General features: G+C 37.2%; 1 protein-coding gene across 8 annotated transcripts in view; it reads left to right on the top strand.

Annotated features, from left to right (window-relative positions):
• CADPS2 (calcium dependent secretion activator 2) overlaps positions 1-17,941 on the top strand; it is a 319,877-nt gene that overhangs the window by 273,921 nt on the left and 28,015 nt on the right. For 4 of the 8 annotated variants that reach the window (XM_075742996.1, XM_075743016.1, XM_075743055.1 and 1 more), the window contains 5 exons: positions 1,709-1,856; positions 2,866-2,880; positions 8,414-8,488; positions 11,970-12,053; positions 12,171-12,203. In XM_075742996.1, the coding sequence (XP_075599111.1) occupies positions 1,709-1,856; positions 2,866-2,880; positions 8,414-8,488; positions 11,970-12,053; positions 12,171-12,203 (355 nt within the window). The remainder of the gene's footprint in view (positions 1-1,708; positions 1,857-2,865; positions 2,881-8,413; positions 8,489-11,969; positions 12,054-12,170; positions 12,204-17,941) is intronic. The other 4 variants (XM_075743000.1, XM_075743026.1, XM_075743006.1 and 1 more) reach the window with 1 other exon arrangement.

Here is a 17,941-nt window from a genome sequence, read left to right on the forward strand (position 1 = left end):
AGAGAAGAAGCATTTCACAAACATTTCTATTTGATTTTGGAAGGGGGATGATATAGTGAATGGAATAAAAGTTTAAACTCTGTAGCAAAGGAAGATATGAGACAATATCTATTAAAATTGAAGTCATGTAAGCTTACATCCATCTGTTCTAAAGAATTTGGCATCGGAGCTCAGTCAGCTACAAATATCTAACAAATCTTAGAAAAATGGTGAAATCTCAAAGGACTGGAAGACTCTCAGTGTAATTTTAGTCTTAAAACCCATAAAAGGAGTAGCATTGAGATGCAGTAATATATAGCTTATATTGATTTCAAGTCTGGAAAAAAATGAAAAAAATCTTTACACTGGAACTCTATCAAGAGTAACTATCAAAGATGTATATCATTAGTGCTAGTTAAAATAATTCATTAAAAAATGAATCTTTTCAAATTCATGTCTTTTTTAAAGGTTATTACAGATTAATGTGGGAAAGACAATTGTGTTAATATAAATATTTGGATTTGTCCTAGGCAATAAATCTAATGCCACATGTTGTCATTATCTAAAACTTTGCACTGTACAGATTCGGCTGTGTGGTTTTTAATGGCACATACAAAATAGGTTAAAAATAGCTCACTGCAAGGTTCACAACCAGAAGCTGAGAACAGAATTACTAACACAGAGGCATTACAAAAATAATTCCTTATGGATCAGTCTTTGGTCTGTGATACCAATCCTGACATCATTGCTGTTTGCTTGTGTAGAGAATAAGATGATTGTGGTGACAATAAATCAAGGTTTAATGAATATTACAGAATGATCCTAGTGTCAATACATAAAATGTATTATTATTTTAGAGATAATACATAACATACTAGTGTTAATACACTAAATATGTTTTAGTGTTGTCAAAGAGACCATCTGTCAGGCAAAAAAGAAAGTAAATTATATCCATAGGGTGGATTGTATTAGACAGTAGCAACTCAGAAAAGAATGATGGAACTATTCTATTATAACTCTTATTGTAATACTAATAAGATCTATAAGACTTTTTAAAAATGAAATTGGATGCTTCTGTTCCCATCTTCTTAAAATATTGTGTCAGATTGTGGTACCCACATTTAAAAATAAGGGTGGAAATAAACCATTACCTTAATGTATTCTGATCTATCATAATTTATTTTAGTGACATTGCTCCTTATTTACACTGCTGTGAGAAGAAAATAGGTTTTTTGTATTATGTGTCTCCTGACACTTCTTACTTTTCAATATAAATATTAATATTTGCTTAATAATAAACTCCTTCAATAAAATTCTCTTTTCTGTTAAAGCCAGAAGAATATTTTTTGTTTATATTTCTTAGAAGCAAGTATTTGGTGTGATAAACTACATTTTAACATAGAAGAGCTGGAAAACGTGGGGTATTTTCATTGCTTTAAATTGTTCTTAGTCATCATACAAGGATATTGTTATCTAGTAGGCAAGAAGATAATACTTTTATTATTTGACTAAATTAGCTGAAGCAGTGCAGAACCTTGAGATTACCATCAATGCAATTGTTTATTGAATGGGGGGGCAAATATTCTGCACTTACAGAGTTTTATTTCTGAGATGTTCTCACATGCATGTACATTGCTAAGATAACACATTTAGTAACGTTTGTACATTTGTGCCCTGGTTGTTCAGAATTATCAGAGACTCATGTTATGAATTGTGTTTTAATAAACAGAACAAGAATTGCATTTGAACTCAAGCTGCAAAAGACAAACAAATCAACGGACTTGCGTATCCCTTTTTCTCTGTGTACAATGTTTAATGTCTTAGTTGATGCCAAAAAACAGACGGCTAAACTCTGCATACTGGATGGAGGGCAAGAGGTAAGTGGAAATTTGTATGTTTAATTCCTATGTTCGGTTAATCTGAAACATCTCACGCTGCAGACAGTCCTTAGTAGATTCATTTCAAACTAGCTGAAATGTGTCACGTAGCTCTGTTTGTACAGGAGCATGCATAGGCTGCTCCCTGGAAGCATCATGCAAGACACAACCCCTCATCTTCCACCAGAGAAGATACAGAGTGCTTCTGTAATTTATTTGCTTTGACCTGTGAGTGTTGAACATTCAGAAGATTTCTTGACTCACAGCCCCTCCAGGAATTTCTCTTGGGTTGCGGCAGAGAAACAGCCCACTTCAGGACTCTTTTGTAATAGTAAAATAGAGCCAAAACAATGTCCTTTGCAGCCAGGTTTTAAATGAGTAGGTTTGTTTTTAAATGGCTCGTATATCCAGCATTCATGCCTGTATACATGCTGAAAATAGAGGAAAGAAATTATCAGGTAATTTAACGGGATTTTTTATTTGGTCTCCAAGGGCAGGGACCGTTTTGGCAGGAGTCTGCTGCCAGGACTGTAGATACTCCACAAAGGAGCACTGATGTGCTTTTGAAGAATATTTAGACCTCACTGACTACTGTCCTTCCCATGTTGTCACTCTCGGCAGGAATAATCTGTGAAGTGAAAAGGGCATACTACGTAGACTGGCGAGACCACCAGCATAAAATTAAAACTGTTCTTGCTGTGCTAATGCATTAGCAGTGTAATTTTGTTAGATTTGGTTTTGGAGAGAGGGTAAAAGTGTTTGTCAGATTTTGGCAACAAAAAAGTATGTTGGCTTTGGGCAGTTTCGCATTTACATTATTTGGTCGTATTGTTCCTATTGATTTTTCCATTTCTGTACTGTGCTCTTCATTTTATTGCCTCATCTTTTCAAGTCAGTGTATTCAATATAATTGTATTTTTTTTTCCCCAATCCAATGAGACATTCATCATTTTCCTGTTCTACCCTGTCACCTTTATTTTTCCTTTTGGTTTTCCGTGATGTGAACCAGTTTGCTAGTCAATGGGTAAGTTTCTTTTCATTGTTTTTTAACCCACATTTTTTCTTTAATTATTAACAGCCACTTTTTATTTTAGATGATAATATTGCTTTTCATGTTAATTTGTTATCCTAGCACTCAGAATTCCTTTACAACCTGACCTTGCTACAGACTGATCATCGGCTTCTCAGTTCTTTCCTTGTTCATCCTCTAAGGTGGTTCCAGATTAATTCTTCACTCTTCTGCTTTTCAAATCCAGGGTCACAAAGTTTTGGACTCTCACCTCTCAATGAGGCAAAAGAGCAACAAACAATTTGTTTCAGGCTGATCAGAAGTAAACCACAACAACTCTTTGCCTGAGGCTGACGCTGCCATTTCATCTTTTACTTAATGTCTGAGCAGTAATGTGCAAACACACATGTGCACACCCTTCTTTGGGGACAGGCAATACCAGTACATCCATAAAGACCTGCAGACAGATGGTGCAGCTTCATTCTCCACATTCCTCTCGCCTGCACTGTCAGCCAGTTCCCTCAGAGCCAAAGTCAGCATTTGCAGTTACCTTCTGGACTGCAGACCCTCACCAGATTATTTTCTGAAATCTTCCCTTTCTCTAGATTTTCGAGCTCCATCATACACTCTTCACAACACCAGAACAGAAGTATAATCCGTGTTCCCTACTAGGTCTGACCATGAGCCCAAACGATTCCAGTGCTTCTTTTCAGTGCAAGAGTTTGACAATTTAGCATGCCTGTGATGAAATACATACTTCTTTCAAGGTCCCCAAATTATTCTTCATCCCAACTCATCTAATAAACCAAAGGAATCTCAAATTCTTCACATATCGGAAATTATCAGATAATGTGGAAACTTCCTTCTTTTTCATAAACTTTGAATTCTTGTCTAGCAGTTTCTTCCATTCCCAAGGCTTTTTTCGAAGATTAAGAAAAAATAGGCTTTTCAGTTGCTTGTAGTTGGTGTCATGGTTGTTTTAAATGCTTCAAGATTTGTTGGGTGAGATACTTCTGGCATCTGCCCATGTGCTAAAGCAGTCAGGAGATCATCTCATAGCATGAACACTTGCATCTCTGGCTCGTCTGTAGTAGTTCTGGCATTTCCAATTACTCCTGCTTAGCCACTTGGTCTTGAAATGTTTTCCATATTACCTTTCTTTCCCTTGTCCTCTTTCAGCTTAATTTTAGTCTCAAACATTGCCTTTTCTGCCAAGCAAGAAAAGCATTCCATAAGGCCAGAGGTAACATTTTTTAAAAGGCCTGTTCATTCACCTAAAACTCAACACTGAATATCCATCTGACAATTTCTAGAATTTATTCTGCAAGTGATGGAAAGTACTATTTAATGAGATAGTTGGCCTCAAACATCTTGAATGCAGCATGCTCTGTTCATTCCCTATACAGAGCTCTGAGCAGTTGTATACCTTGTTCAAGTCAGATGTGGACGTTTTCACCCTGTGTTGTCAGATAGGAGGGAATTCTTACTTATCATGTAATTAGGGCATTGTGGTCATGGTTACTAATATAGCACCTTGAGGTTAGTGTTTAAATTTGATTGAATCCGCAGGTTTTCCTACATTACTTCATGCACTGCTCACCATTCTCCAAAATGTCTTCCAGTTAAGTCCACTCTCATAAAGAGTTGCAAAGTGCCATTCAGGAGATGATATCCTTGCCTTCTGGATATCATCTTAAAACCTAGGAGAAGCACAGCAGAATTTGGCTACAGGCGCAAACATTACCTAGTGTTTAAAGAGAGCTCAGCTGGCAATTGCCTTAGGAGGGTTTGAGAAGCAGGTCCAGAGGAAAATTGCCTTACCTCATACTAACTGTTGGTGGCTGCAGCCTGTTTCATGGACAACCAGAATGGCAGTTCATGGAGTACAGGGGAAGGGTGCAGCAAGACAGCTAAGTAACATTTTGGTTGCTGCTATTTCTCAAGCAGTTGCCTGCCTGGCTGCTTAGTTTCAGTGTATGTAATCATCTTGGGTAGTTACACGGTGAGCAGAATTCCACATCCTTCTTTCCTGAACCAGAAGCCAACAAGTGCTACTCTGTTACAGTCCATGGATCCCAAGTCAAATGAATAGTAGCAGCAAGGGAAACCTTTTCTATCACACAATATTCAATCCAGAGATTTTTTGGCCTTTGTTATTTCTGATAAATAGTTTAAAACCTGTTAACTTATAACTTTGTGATCTAGATGCTGCAGTATTCTGGCAACATTCACCTTTTTGAGTATGATAGGTAAGAATCACACAGGAAATATTGCTGAAGGCAAGAATCAAGTAGAAAATGTTTCTGAGGCCACTTAGGTTGATGAATTGTTAGATACAAGCAGGACCTTAGATCTGAGTCACAGCTTATTCATTGTTTCGTGTAACTGGGTAGCATGAACAGGGTAAATGCCATTGGTCTATACTGTTGAGTGCTTCATAGCAGAACATGTATAGAAGCTACTTTAGTTGTCTCAGAATTCCAGCCTCCCAGTACTCTGTCATGCTTATAAAAGAAGAGAGACGTACTTTTCAATTTGGGGAAAGATGAGTGACGTGCCATTTCAGTGGAATGTGCCACAGCCAGTGCTATGTATATCTGTAAAAAAATTTACATTTAGTTCAATGGACTTTGTTTCTGAAGCTAGTTTCCTTCGTACAATTCAAGGAGGAGACTTGTTTAACTGCGTAAGTACTAGGGGAGTTTAGCTGATTTGATAGTGAAAGTGCAGAGACAATTTAATATGTATGTAATATTGTAATGTTATACGTTGGCAGTAGCAGATTCTGTTCAGATGATCATGTGCAATTTATTTTCACAGCCGTCCAACCTGAAAACAAACAAGGGAAAGATAGCTTGAAAATCTTTTAAACAAAACAGAAACCAAAATACCTAAGTAATTAAAAAAGCCTCCTCCGATATTGGGTCACAGTAAGGTAGAATAGAAAAGAAAATTGAATATATTGTAGAATTGAGCAAGTTACAGTTCTCAGCTCATCACCACAGGATTTAGGAACAAACTCCTCTGTTCCCCAAAAGCACAAATGGCTAAAGGCACTAAAATACTTTGCCTCTTTCCAAATGCTAGTAGGAGCAAAGAACCACACTTGGAAGCCAGGCGGATTGTCCTCAAAAGCCAGTCCTGTTTGGTTACATCTCATGACACACTTTGCCACTAAGCGCAGTTTTCTTCCATGTACCTCCTACAGCTGCAGCTATATTTCATATTTTACTGGGAGTTACTCTAGGGCAGCTGGAAAGGCGGAGCTGCGTTCTGCATTACCTCCTTCAGAGGCTTTGGGATGATGCTGAAAATCTCCACAATACGTATTCAAATAATTTAACTGTGGGAGCTGACTTGGCTGGATTCAGACTCCATGTGGACTGTGGTCACTTCAGCCAGCAGAGGAACGTAAAGGCACAACTATCCATAAATGTGTTTGGAAAGGGGGCGAGGATTTGTCTGCTCTCATTGAGCAAGCTTGGCAGAAGTAGAAAAGTCCTACAAGTGCTGATTTCAGGATCGTGCATACAACCTAGTCAGCTCATACAATTTTATCATTAATTCTATGATATTTGCCATCTTCTTAAAGGCTGTCTTCTGGAGTCAGATAATCTTCCATGAGGATCTGAAGTTTTGTTTTAGTAGAAGTTGGCATTGGGGAGGAGTGGGTTAAAAAAATTATGATCTCATGGTTTGCAAAATAAATCCTGAAAAAAATTCAGATTCAAAAATTCAAAAATTATTTCTAAAAAAAGTCATAATTTTGGAAGCTTGTTGTTACTTTTGAATAATTTTATTTAGTTCTTGCTTTTCTTGGTCACACAGTGAAGCTACTGATTATATTCCATTCCTACAAAATTATATTTGCCCTGTGGTGAGGGGGGGAAAAAAAAAAAAGCAAAACTATAGGAACTCATCTTAGAATATACATAGATCCATTAATTTAATGTGCTGTGGAGGTAAAGTTGCAGACACTTTATGGGAGGGACAGCTGAGAGTTTTCATGGATCATAGGAATATGCATAGTTTTGACATGCATCCGTGGGACAATAATTATTGTTTTCAGAGAGTAAGAAACCATTGCCTTCCGAAGGCTATGTAAGTGACAGATGTCACAGGCAGTTTGGGGTCATTCAAGTCCTTAGCAGATCAAGAGAATATTATCTTGATCAAGACATTAATATGGTTAGAATAAAATATATCTGGAATTGTGGAAAGTTCTTTGATGTATTTCTAATAAGCTCTTTCACTATTCCAAGATGTTTGCTGCTGTTTGTCCGAGATGTGTATTCACATTTTCCAAGTGATTTTAAACTTTGAAAGAGATTAAACCCCAAAATTAACCCGCTTGGAGTTGATACCTGTAACAGATACATACGTGTGGGCAAACACTCATAGTATCTCATAGTTTTATTCTTTCTTAATTTAAATGCAGGCTTGGCAGTTGTGCTGTTTAGAAAATCATTCCTAAATATATTGAGCAGATCAGATTTAATGTTTTGGTTTGTATGGCAACTGAGACAGATGGAAAATAGCCTTTAAAAACTTACAGCTCTGAAAACTATTCAGCTGGCAGCTGCTAAGTTAGGCTAATGTTTATACTGACCTCAGTACTTTTACTCTGAGCATTATGCTGTTAGCTGTTCCAAGTAGCCTTGAACTATGAAGACAGGGTTAGTCTTTACAAGTCACATTTTCTGTGAAGTGGCTATTGGGGACAATCTTTGCTGTCAGATAAATGTTTCTAAAGGAAGAATTACTGTTTAAATTGATGTGCCTCCTTAACAGAATGGGATCCCTAGTTCCTGTTAATTTCAGGAGGGAACTCTGTAGTATTATCTAAAAAGTCTTCCAGATTTATTTTAAAAGCATTTACTTAAAGGCACCTTCTTTATGAAAAAGCACAAGAAAAAGGCTATGGAGGATGAAGTCTGTTTTATTATGCCTTTTATGGCCTATTAATTTGTTACCATCTATTCTACTTTGTTGATGAAATTTTAATTTTGCCCTTGCTTGAGCATATTGTAAGATTTGTATAAACCACAGCTAACTGTGCTAACAGAAAGGCTCTTTTAGGACGAACAATTGGACCCCATTTTATTTCTAGAGGACATTTAAAATAACTTATGAATGAGAGTTGTCAGACATGAAATGCTGTATTAATTAAATCTTATTCTAGTCTTTTTGCTTCTCCAGCTAAACCAACCCTTTAGAAAAAAATACATGGCCACCTTAATTATATAGGAGAAGACAAAAAGTATCCTTCACATTCCTTCGCCTGAATAAGAATAAGAACTCAATTCATCTAAATAATAACCCCATTAGCTGCTTAACTCAACAGTGTACATGGGAAAATTTTCAACACAGAATGTAAGAAAGTGTTGATTGGGTGGATCGTTTTCAAGGGTTTGTTCTTCTGATGTTCAAAATGATAATTTTAAGTAAATCTGATCTGGCAGGGTTATGAGCTTTGTACCATTTATGACTTATGACAAAAGTGTGTGTTCATATACATGCTAATGCTTCTTTATCTTTTGAAATACAGCAACAATACCATTCAAAAATAGATGACTTGATTGAAGAAACTGTTAAAGAAATTATTTCACTTCTCGTTTCAAAGGTAAAACTATTTAGATTTTAATTTATAATAAAGCAGAAAATATATCTCTAATAATTGAACTTCTGAAGTGTCTTTAAATATCACACAGTCTTTCTATACACAGTGAGACTGGAGGGGACAACAACATGATTTGTAAATAAGAGTCATGCAGATAATACTGAATTTACAAAATTAATTTTTATAACCCATTAGGTAAACAATTTCTGTGCAACCTGCTAATCAGAAAAGTTTCTCTTCTGTATTTCTGTTATAGATAAGAGCTGCTAGCAGCTAGTAGAACTGGTAGGACTTGATTATGTTAATATTATCTTAAGTAATAGCATGTTTTATTTTTTGTTTAATTTTTCACATGAAAACTTTCTTCCTATCACTAAGTAGTATTTAAATTTTGTATTTAGAGATGGACAACATCCAGAGTGTCAGTATAACTTTTTAATGAGATTTTGTTGCACGAACCATTTCATTTAAAAATATTTTATAAGTTGTTATTTCTCAAAATTGATTTTGAAGGTTTACATATTTTAAAAAAAATAAGTTTTGATGTGATGAAGTAGCTTGGAGAATAAGGGAAGAAAACTTAAAGTCTTGTGTTACTGTAGCACTTCTACTCCAGTAAAAGTCTTAAGTGTTTGATATAAAAGAAAAGTTTTCAGTTGATAATAGTTTGAAGGACCCAGCAAGTAATGACAAAAAAGAAAGATTTTGTAAGAAGTTTTGTTATCTGTGCATTGCAAACTACCCAGAAATACCTGATTTTCAAAGCAGGGGAAATAAGCCATGCATTTACAATTTGTGAGTTGGTCACATAAAAACAAATCAGAGTCCGCTCATATTTTCATTATGCCTTCGGTTTCACTTCTCACAGCTGGCTGGCAGGGGGTGGGGGCAGTGGGGATCTCCTTTCGGATTGACACCCATCATGCTTGCATAGGAGTTGAAGGCTTTGTAGAATCATTGTAGAAATTTAAGCAAAATGTGTCCACTTACTGAAAAATGTGTAGAAACCACACATTTTTTTTCTAAAGTGAAGTTTTGATGTAAACATAACTACAAATGGTTCAACTCGACAGTTTTGAGTTTTACATGCTGCCTGTCATCACTCTGAACTAACCTGTCAGTTTATGGTTTTAGTGTTACTGAAGAGGAAGAAAGGGGAATTTAATCAGATCAAATCATGCTATTAAAAGTTAAACCTTTTGATTATTTTTTTTTAATATCTGAGATTATAGAAGAAGGAAGAAAATAGTAATATTCCTCCTGGGTATAGGTACAAGAAATTCTACAGAGGGATTTGCATTATTATACTATTACCAGAGGTTGAAATCTTGGAATGGGAAGCAAATATTTTGTGTCACTGGCTGATCATTAGAAGCTTTAACCAGTCTCTCCTCACTTGAGATGTGAAATGCCAATGACATCCTGATTGCTTCTGTTTCAACACAGAAAGCCTCTGAGGGTACAGAGGAAGGTTGATGTTTCACTCCTGGTTTTGGCCAGGAAAAATGCACATCAATGTGTGCATATCCATGTGTGTTCATTTTTTTTCATCTAATATATTTTCATTATTTTTTAGCCTTTGTCCCTCTATTATTTCCTTTGTGTTCCAGTGAAATAAATGTTTCAATCATTGGGTTTAGTTGCAAGTCATCTATGAAAATGAAGAGTACTTTCACCTCAGTGAGACTGTACTTGGTAAAGGCTATACTGTGCATGTTGTACGCAAGACTTACCAAGCTAAAGCATTTATCAGATCACAGGAATGGCAGAAAACAGGGAAACAAAGCACAGTGTGTCTCAGGGTAACCAATTCAGAGAATGTGAGATATATGCAGAAATGCTTTTAGAGCTTTACATGTCCGTACACTGAGATCTCAGAAAACAAGTCTCCAGCTTCGTAACTAAACCTTTCATTTAAATGGACATCTTGACACTGCAATGTTTTGTTCTCTGTTCTTTTTGTGTCCCACTTGTATCTGAACCATTTGTTGGCACTGTGGACACCATGTTGTCTGTGAGATCAGCCCCTTCCATAGCAGGTCTTTGCACAGTAAGATTGAACACCCTTCTGCAGAAAATATCCTTGCCAGTCAGATAAAATGAGATAAAGTATGAACAGCAGCTTCTCACAGGCATGCAATGGCAAAGCAGAAAGCTGGTATTTGGTCTAATAAAGGGACTGTAATTATCCTGTGCGTGGTGTGCAGAAGCAACTGCCATTCTCTCCAGTAGCTCATGATGTGGTTTTATTTCTTGATCGGCACCTACATACTGGTGTCTTAATTAATCACTGTAAATATGACAGGTTAGATTGATAAATGACAAATGTAAGTTTGCACTTGCTCCTGCTCCTTGAACTGTTAAGAGCAGGGCTTATTGTAAAGTGATGATCTCAGTTCCTCTGGAGGTGACACTGTTGTGACACTGTTACAGTGCCCATTAACAGCATGCCAGATGGAATTTTGTTCTGTCCTCACACTCATAAAACGATACTCGTGGTTGTGGGAATGACTGTGTTGGGAGCAAGGGATGACTTTTAAAACAATCTTTATATAAACTGGAAAGCAATTCATATGTGTAAAATAAATGCACACGAATACAACGGCTGACAGATATTTTGTGTTATATACCATGAATTACTTGAGCAACATAGCATCACAGAGGGACGTGAGAAGGGGATTTGTTTGCTTTAAGGTTAATTTGGGGGAGTTCAAACATAAAGGCTATAATTAATGCAATTAAGAAGATTTTTTTTTGTCAGAAATAAGTGTTGGCAAAAACACCTTTTGATGCTGCTAGGTGAGGAGTCACGCTCCTCAGAGAATCGCAGGTGAAAGTATGGGGGCGAGGAAGCACGCCGTACAAGAGATTTGGGGCCTACATTTCCTTGCCCCTTCTTGGCCATGTAGTAGCAGTTGAACAGCACGTGCCGTTGCTGAAGATGAGCTGATGGAAAACACTACTGCTATTACACTGTTGGGTGACATCAAGGCTAGGTTTCTATTCAAGAGCAAAGCTAAGAGGAACATGATACCAAGATAATTGGCTTTAACAATAATGCTCAATCATCTTTGAAGCTGTGATCTTAGAAACTGTGATCTTAGAAACTGTGGTGCTGGAAAATAACATGTGTTTTCTACCCAAAATTCATGCTGGGTGCACACACTCCTATATTGAGCCATGTGTTCCAGAGGCAGCAAAGTTGTGTTCAGTAGCAGGCCCACATCAGGAGAATTTGTGGGCTGGGTTTCTGTTTCTGTAGTGATTCAACCCTGATTTCCATCAGTTCGATTGATAGGTGAAGCTGAGAACAGAATGTTGTCCTTGATTTTAGCACTTTGTGCGATGGAGAAAGTGATAAAATTTACAGTTTGCATTGCCCTGCTGAACAATAAAAATCTGAGGAAGAAAAACTCACGTTCTCATTCAAAATTTTTACTTTTCATCCTGTGCATTTAGATTTTTCTCTGTGCTTTTCCTCCAGGTTGTTTCAGTGTTAGAAGGTGTGCTTTCTAAATTGTCAAGATACGACGAAGGCACTTTCTTCTCGTCATTAGTTTCATTCACTGTAAGTGTTTGGATTCACAACGGTTCTGTTCTTCTTTCTGTGCATAATTCTGAAATTGTGCACAATCTGTAGTAATAAGCACTTACTGTGTGTTGTTTCATTTTTAATTTTCTAAAGGTGAAAGCAGCTGCAAAATATGTTGACGTTCCCGTAAGTACAACCCTTTTAATTTATTTTTTCTAGTGTTCATAATAATTAAAAAAATAGGGGTTTTGTTAGCTCACATTTTTATTCTTGACATTTTGCTTTCCTACAGAGATTCATTATAGTTTTACGCGGAGTATTTGAACAGCCACTACAACCCTTAGAGGGCGTTTCATTTCCCTCAAGCAATGAGTAACTCTCAAAGCAAAGCTTAGAAGGGTTATTCTCAATGCACTTTTTCAGTTGTGGAAGAGCAAGGATTGTAACTTAGATACTCTTTTGTAGGAGCCTTTCCATCATTTGGATAAATTGTTCAAATGTACAGGATAAGCAACAAGTAACAGCATCATACTTGAATATCTTTTATTCATTTCTTACTTCAGGACTCAATCTTGTTTATTTAATCCCTTGCTTGCTAAATCTCTATTTGATTTACCATTGCTTATGCAATGTTTGTGTGGTGTAAATTAAAACTAAAAAGGGTACCTGTTGGAGCTCTTCGACACATAAAAGCAAAACTCAGCTATTAGAATATTTTTATTAGAGTATCATAGTAGAATATCTTTTCTTTAAAAAAGCAAGGAAGAAATTATCAAATATTGTCATTATCGCTCTCAATAAAAATCCTTTGTCTCACAAGTCTGCGTTCTCTTCCCGTACAATGTGATTGTAAGACCATGTTATTTTCCAATCATAGCAAAAAAAGACTAATATTATTATATTAATGACCTTCCAAGAAATAAAATTACAAATATAGAAAAAGACCAGACATGCTAGACTGTATGGTTCTAGAAACTTTCAGCAGTTCTGTACTTTAAAATATAACACTTGCAAGCTTACGTTATTACATATTTTTTAAAAAAACATGAATGCTAAATAAAAGGAAAAATCTCTATTTCTGGAAATTGTTATTTTGCTATCTTCATATTCGCTTTATTCATAAGATAACCAATTGTAACATTTTTGTTTGGATGATGTTTTAGAATTTTTTTTATTTAGTTATGTGTGGACTTTTCCTTGAATTGTATAAATGCTCTTGTGTTTTATAGAAAAGAAAAAAGTAGGCCCAATCTTGCATTCAAAGGGATGACCTCATATCAAATCCAGTTAATCTAGAATACTTCTTGTTAATATATTGTGCTGTGGAGCTGCCCCAAAAGGTCCTTGGTGAGGCACTTAAGACTCAAAAGCCTGAGGAAAAAATTACTGAACAAACTAGGAATTCATTGACTTCTGTTAGGTAACATGACAAACTCTCCAAATTACATAGAATATCTATGAGAAGGAGATGTCATAGTCTTTTACCATTAGCCTGGATATGTTGATGTTGAAGTTAGCGATAAAGATGAGACTGAAAAATACCTTTGCCACCAGCTCAGGGGAATATTGCGAGTCAGGTCACCCAGGGATGCAGTCCTCCGGAGAGAGGGGAGGTGTTGCTGGAGCCCTGTTGCCTTTTTCACATTCGCTGAGTGGTGTTGCTTGGTCTGAAGAGGTGACCAGGTTATAGTCAGGCTGTCAGGATCCTTGCATTTTTACATCCCCCTTGCTTTTCAGCTATCCCACACACCTTTCCCACAGCCCAAGGTCTGAACTGCACTAGAGTGACTACTACAGTGGTAAACTACAGGTGTAACTGTACTTCAGGGAGGCTGGGGATCTGACCAAGGAAACATTTTCCAAATTCTGGAGGATATTTTTCCTGGATTGAAGGAATTTCCTAGTCTGGGGTTTGGTTTTGCTTGTACACATTCTTCCCCTTGTTGTGAAGACGCAGTTGAGGCCAAGAGGAGTTGTTACTGCCACAACTGACAGCGAGTGTCCGGTCTGAATAGGATCTAAAATCACTGCTTGTGGAAGTTACAAATTCCAACCCCAAAAGGAGGCTGTAAGTCATGGTGTTACAAGGCCGTCTCCTGGGCTCACAACTGAAGTGAGAAGTGGGGGGGGGGGGTGGCACAGGGTGAGGACTTTACTCTCAGCTCTTGGTGATGTGATGGTAACCTAGCAAGCCTGCACTGAAGCTAATTAACTGCCTCGTGTGGCTGTATTTTGAACTGATACGGTTTAAAGTCTCTTGTCCCTCCTTACCGTATAGCTGCATATATGGAAGTGACTTAAAGGTGACCACAGTAGGCCTTTTCTTTTCATATAGTTGCAAATATGTGCAAAATTGCACTTTGCTCGATGACCACATTCTGCCCCCGTGCCCTGCCTGCTTTCAAGGATCTCACTGGGTCACCATAGTGCTGTCCTTGGGGTCCCTGAAACAGAGCTGTTGATCGCTTGGTGGATCTAGGGGAGAAGGAGGTTGTGGGGCTCCAAAGGCTTTGGGGGTTTTTTCAAGTGTGTGAATTCAACAGAGTTTTTGAGCTTTGATTGCCAGACTGAATATTTGGCAAAGAGGGAAAAATATACTGGTTTATAGTGAAATAAGAAGAAACTAACTAGACAAGAGATGTTAGAAGAAAATGAAGGTAGTACTGAGCAGAACGTTGTAGAGAGAGGGGATGAGAGGTAAAGGGGATAAAAAAGTTAAAAGGTAAATAAAAATAATAAAGGATTCAAAAAGAAGGGGGACATTCTTGGACTATTCTTGGTCATTTTGAGGAAAAGGTTAATTCTATTAATATTGAGAGGGGATTTACACATTAAATAGTTGGGCACGAAGATGCACACTCCCCAGAAAGCATCCCTCAACTTCTCAGGGCCATGGTGGGAAATGTAGACACAGCCTTGCAGTTCATTTGGCAGATATACATTTATAAAAATGTTGCTATCCACCCTTCCATTCATTAATCTGACCAGAGAGTTATGAATAACTTCATCCAAAAAAGTTTCTTTTTTTTTTTTTCGAAGGTGTTTATAAAATATACAACATAAGCCTCCATTTTTCAGAATGCCCTTTAGGAAGTGGAATGTTCGCAGTCACAAGGAGCTCTCATTGCTTTCCCCAGCCATTGCATATAGGGCTATATGGACACTGTGTGTGTTTTGGTATTTGAAACACCAACAGAAATACTAGGAACAGCGCAAAATAACCCAGACTATGAAGAGTAACAACAATGAAGGCTTATGATATCCTAAAAATAATAATGAAAAAATCTAGTTACTGTTATGCTCTTTTTGTTGGTAATTGTCACAGTACGCCATTTTCTGAAGTGAAAGAAATTGTGGCTGCTGTGCGCGTGAAAGAAACCAAATGTTCAGAGGTAAATAACAGAAACGTTACAAATATAGGCAGTAGAGCAAGGATGCAGTTTGTTCTCTTGTTAATGCTATCTTTTGATGTTTGGGAATGCAGGAAATTATTTAGGTTGTGGGGTGGTTTGTTGTTGTTTTTTTTAAAAAAAAAAAAAAAACTTTCCCAAATCCTCTAGAATTCTTTGTTAGTTTCTCTTAAAGCCCAAGCAATCCTTAGGAGATGTAGAAGTACAACCTGTCTACTTTTTTCTCCTTTTTTGTAACATTCTGTTCACAAAGCCAGTTAATTAATGAGAATAGGGAAAGAATGCAGTAGAATTGGGGGCAAAAAAATGTATATGGTTAATCTCAAATTATTATTATTATTCCTCAATCATGTAGATAATTTCACTGTGTTCAGTTTCTCATCATGTAAGTCAGTTTGGCACACAAATAATTGTGTCTCTAGCTGGTCATTTCTACACACATTTGCCTCATTTACAAATATAACCAGAGCAATTACTCATACAAATTGAGCATCCAGTTACATGCATATTTATATACTGCTTTTTTGTTCGGAAAGGTATGTTTAAATCCCTTTGTAGGAGCCAGTAATCTATGCCAGTCATGTAGAGGGCACAGAAGGAACCTAATCCTCCCTGACGTCATGTAGGCCACCTGTCATACCAAGCGCAGAGAGGCGACGTGAAGGACCCAGGGCTGACAGCCGTGCGCAGCTCGCACAATGCCAGCCCTCTCGCTCCGCTCTTGCCTTTATGTGGAGATCAAAGGTATGGAAAAGGGCCTCACACATGTGCCAGCATTTGACTTATGGGGTCCTGTAGAGGCCAGAGTAGGAACTCTGCCTCCTACCAGGCAGGTACACATTGGGATCTTCCACATACCTCCATTTCCAAATGTCACACTTGCACTGCGTGGCCTCATTGAGCTGTTTTAAGAAGCAAATTACTTTTTCTGGGAAATCAGTGTTTTTTCAGGTGTGGCCATATTGTGCCATTCATTTTTAAGCAAGATTTAGTTGGAGATTTCTGTTTAAAAATAAAGAGCTCAGAACAGTCATTATTGTCATGATCAGGGCTTCTCCTGCCTTCCTCCTCCTCCTCCTCCTTTTCTGTATACCCAAACCTGGGAACTAACCCTTCCATTTTCAGATCCATAAAAATAACCTATTGCAGAATTAGAGGCAAAGCCCTGCATCATCTGTTTTAAGTCAGCAGTATTTTTGATGTACGTCTTAAATAGATATCAGAAGGATGGCTGCTAAGCAGTAGGAAAGTTAAAATAACATAGAGCATAGTTATTCTGGGTGAAAAAGTGTGTTTTAATACCTGGTTTTGTCACAGGAACTGTAGCATTTTTAAGACCTTTTGCACTACAGAATCAAGTTCCTGGTGCAGACACCTGCATGCCTGTGTTGCCCCATGAATGCAGTGAAACTATACATATATGAAAAAGTGTTTGCGTAAATGCTTGCAGAATCACAGCTTAAGTTCTGCATGACAGTTCTCAAAATACGCATTTAGCCTTTGCCAAGGTTATTTTTTCTTCTAGAAGAAGGTGTACTAAAAGCAGAGAAAATGCATTGTATTTTTTCATTTAAGCAAAATATTATTTTTCAGAACCACATGAGAATAAAATGTTACCTTTATAATAGACTGATTATACAAATTATGCATCTTCCTGCCTCGCTTATGTATTTTTGATTTATAAGAAATAAAGGGAGCGAGGATCTTGTCATAAGTAGTAGTAGTAGTTTCTATTCCAAAAATATTTTAATGATCTTTTAATTCTGTCGTTCCAAAGCCCAAGTGATGAACCTTGCAGTATGTAGAGGAGACATTTCAGGCAGTGAAATTTTCCAACGTGCTCTTTCATTTGGTAGTGGACACTGAATAAGGAGCTCCTGTGTTTCTCACAATAGCCCCCTCCAGCTCATCACTCCTTTTCATTTCATTGTTACATCCAGGCTGTAGTTAAAACGTCTCCCTCCAGGATGCAGGGGAGGGGAAGGGGGTGGAGAGGAGAGCAAACACAAAATGGGATGAAGTTTGTTATTATATAGTTAGTCTCTAGCATCTGTTCTCTGAAACATGAATGCTTTGACAGGATAGCAACTCAGTAAAACTAGATACTTTCTTCATTAATATTCAGTAATATTAGGAATACAAGTTTGTTTAATACTCTCTGATGTTAAGAAATGTTCTGTGACAAACGCCAAAGTGAGAATAAACATAACTCAAGTATTTACAAATGTACACGGGGTTTATTGATCTTTGTGTCCAACTGTTGCATTGCAAAAAGCTGTGCAGAAACTTTGGTGTATCTCTCCTGTAGGCTAATATTAGTGGCACTATTAAGCTTGTGGCAAACCTTTCAGCAGCAAAAATATTTGAGTGCCTGGAAATCAAGGCAATGCGTTACTTTTGACTGGGTCCCTCAGGCAAATTTTGCCAGTGGGAGCGATGTGTGTGAGTACAGCTTCTACATCATCTTGGAAACTGGAATAATGTATTTTAAAATTTGCCTCCTTGTTAAATAGA

The sequence above is a fragment of the Balearica regulorum genome, chromosome 1, assembly GCF_011004875.1.
Source record: "Balearica regulorum gibbericeps isolate bBalReg1 chromosome 1, bBalReg1.pri, whole genome shotgun sequence".
In the NCBI taxonomy this organism is placed as follows: domain Eukaryota; kingdom Metazoa; phylum Chordata; class Aves; order Gruiformes; family Gruidae; genus Balearica; species Balearica regulorum.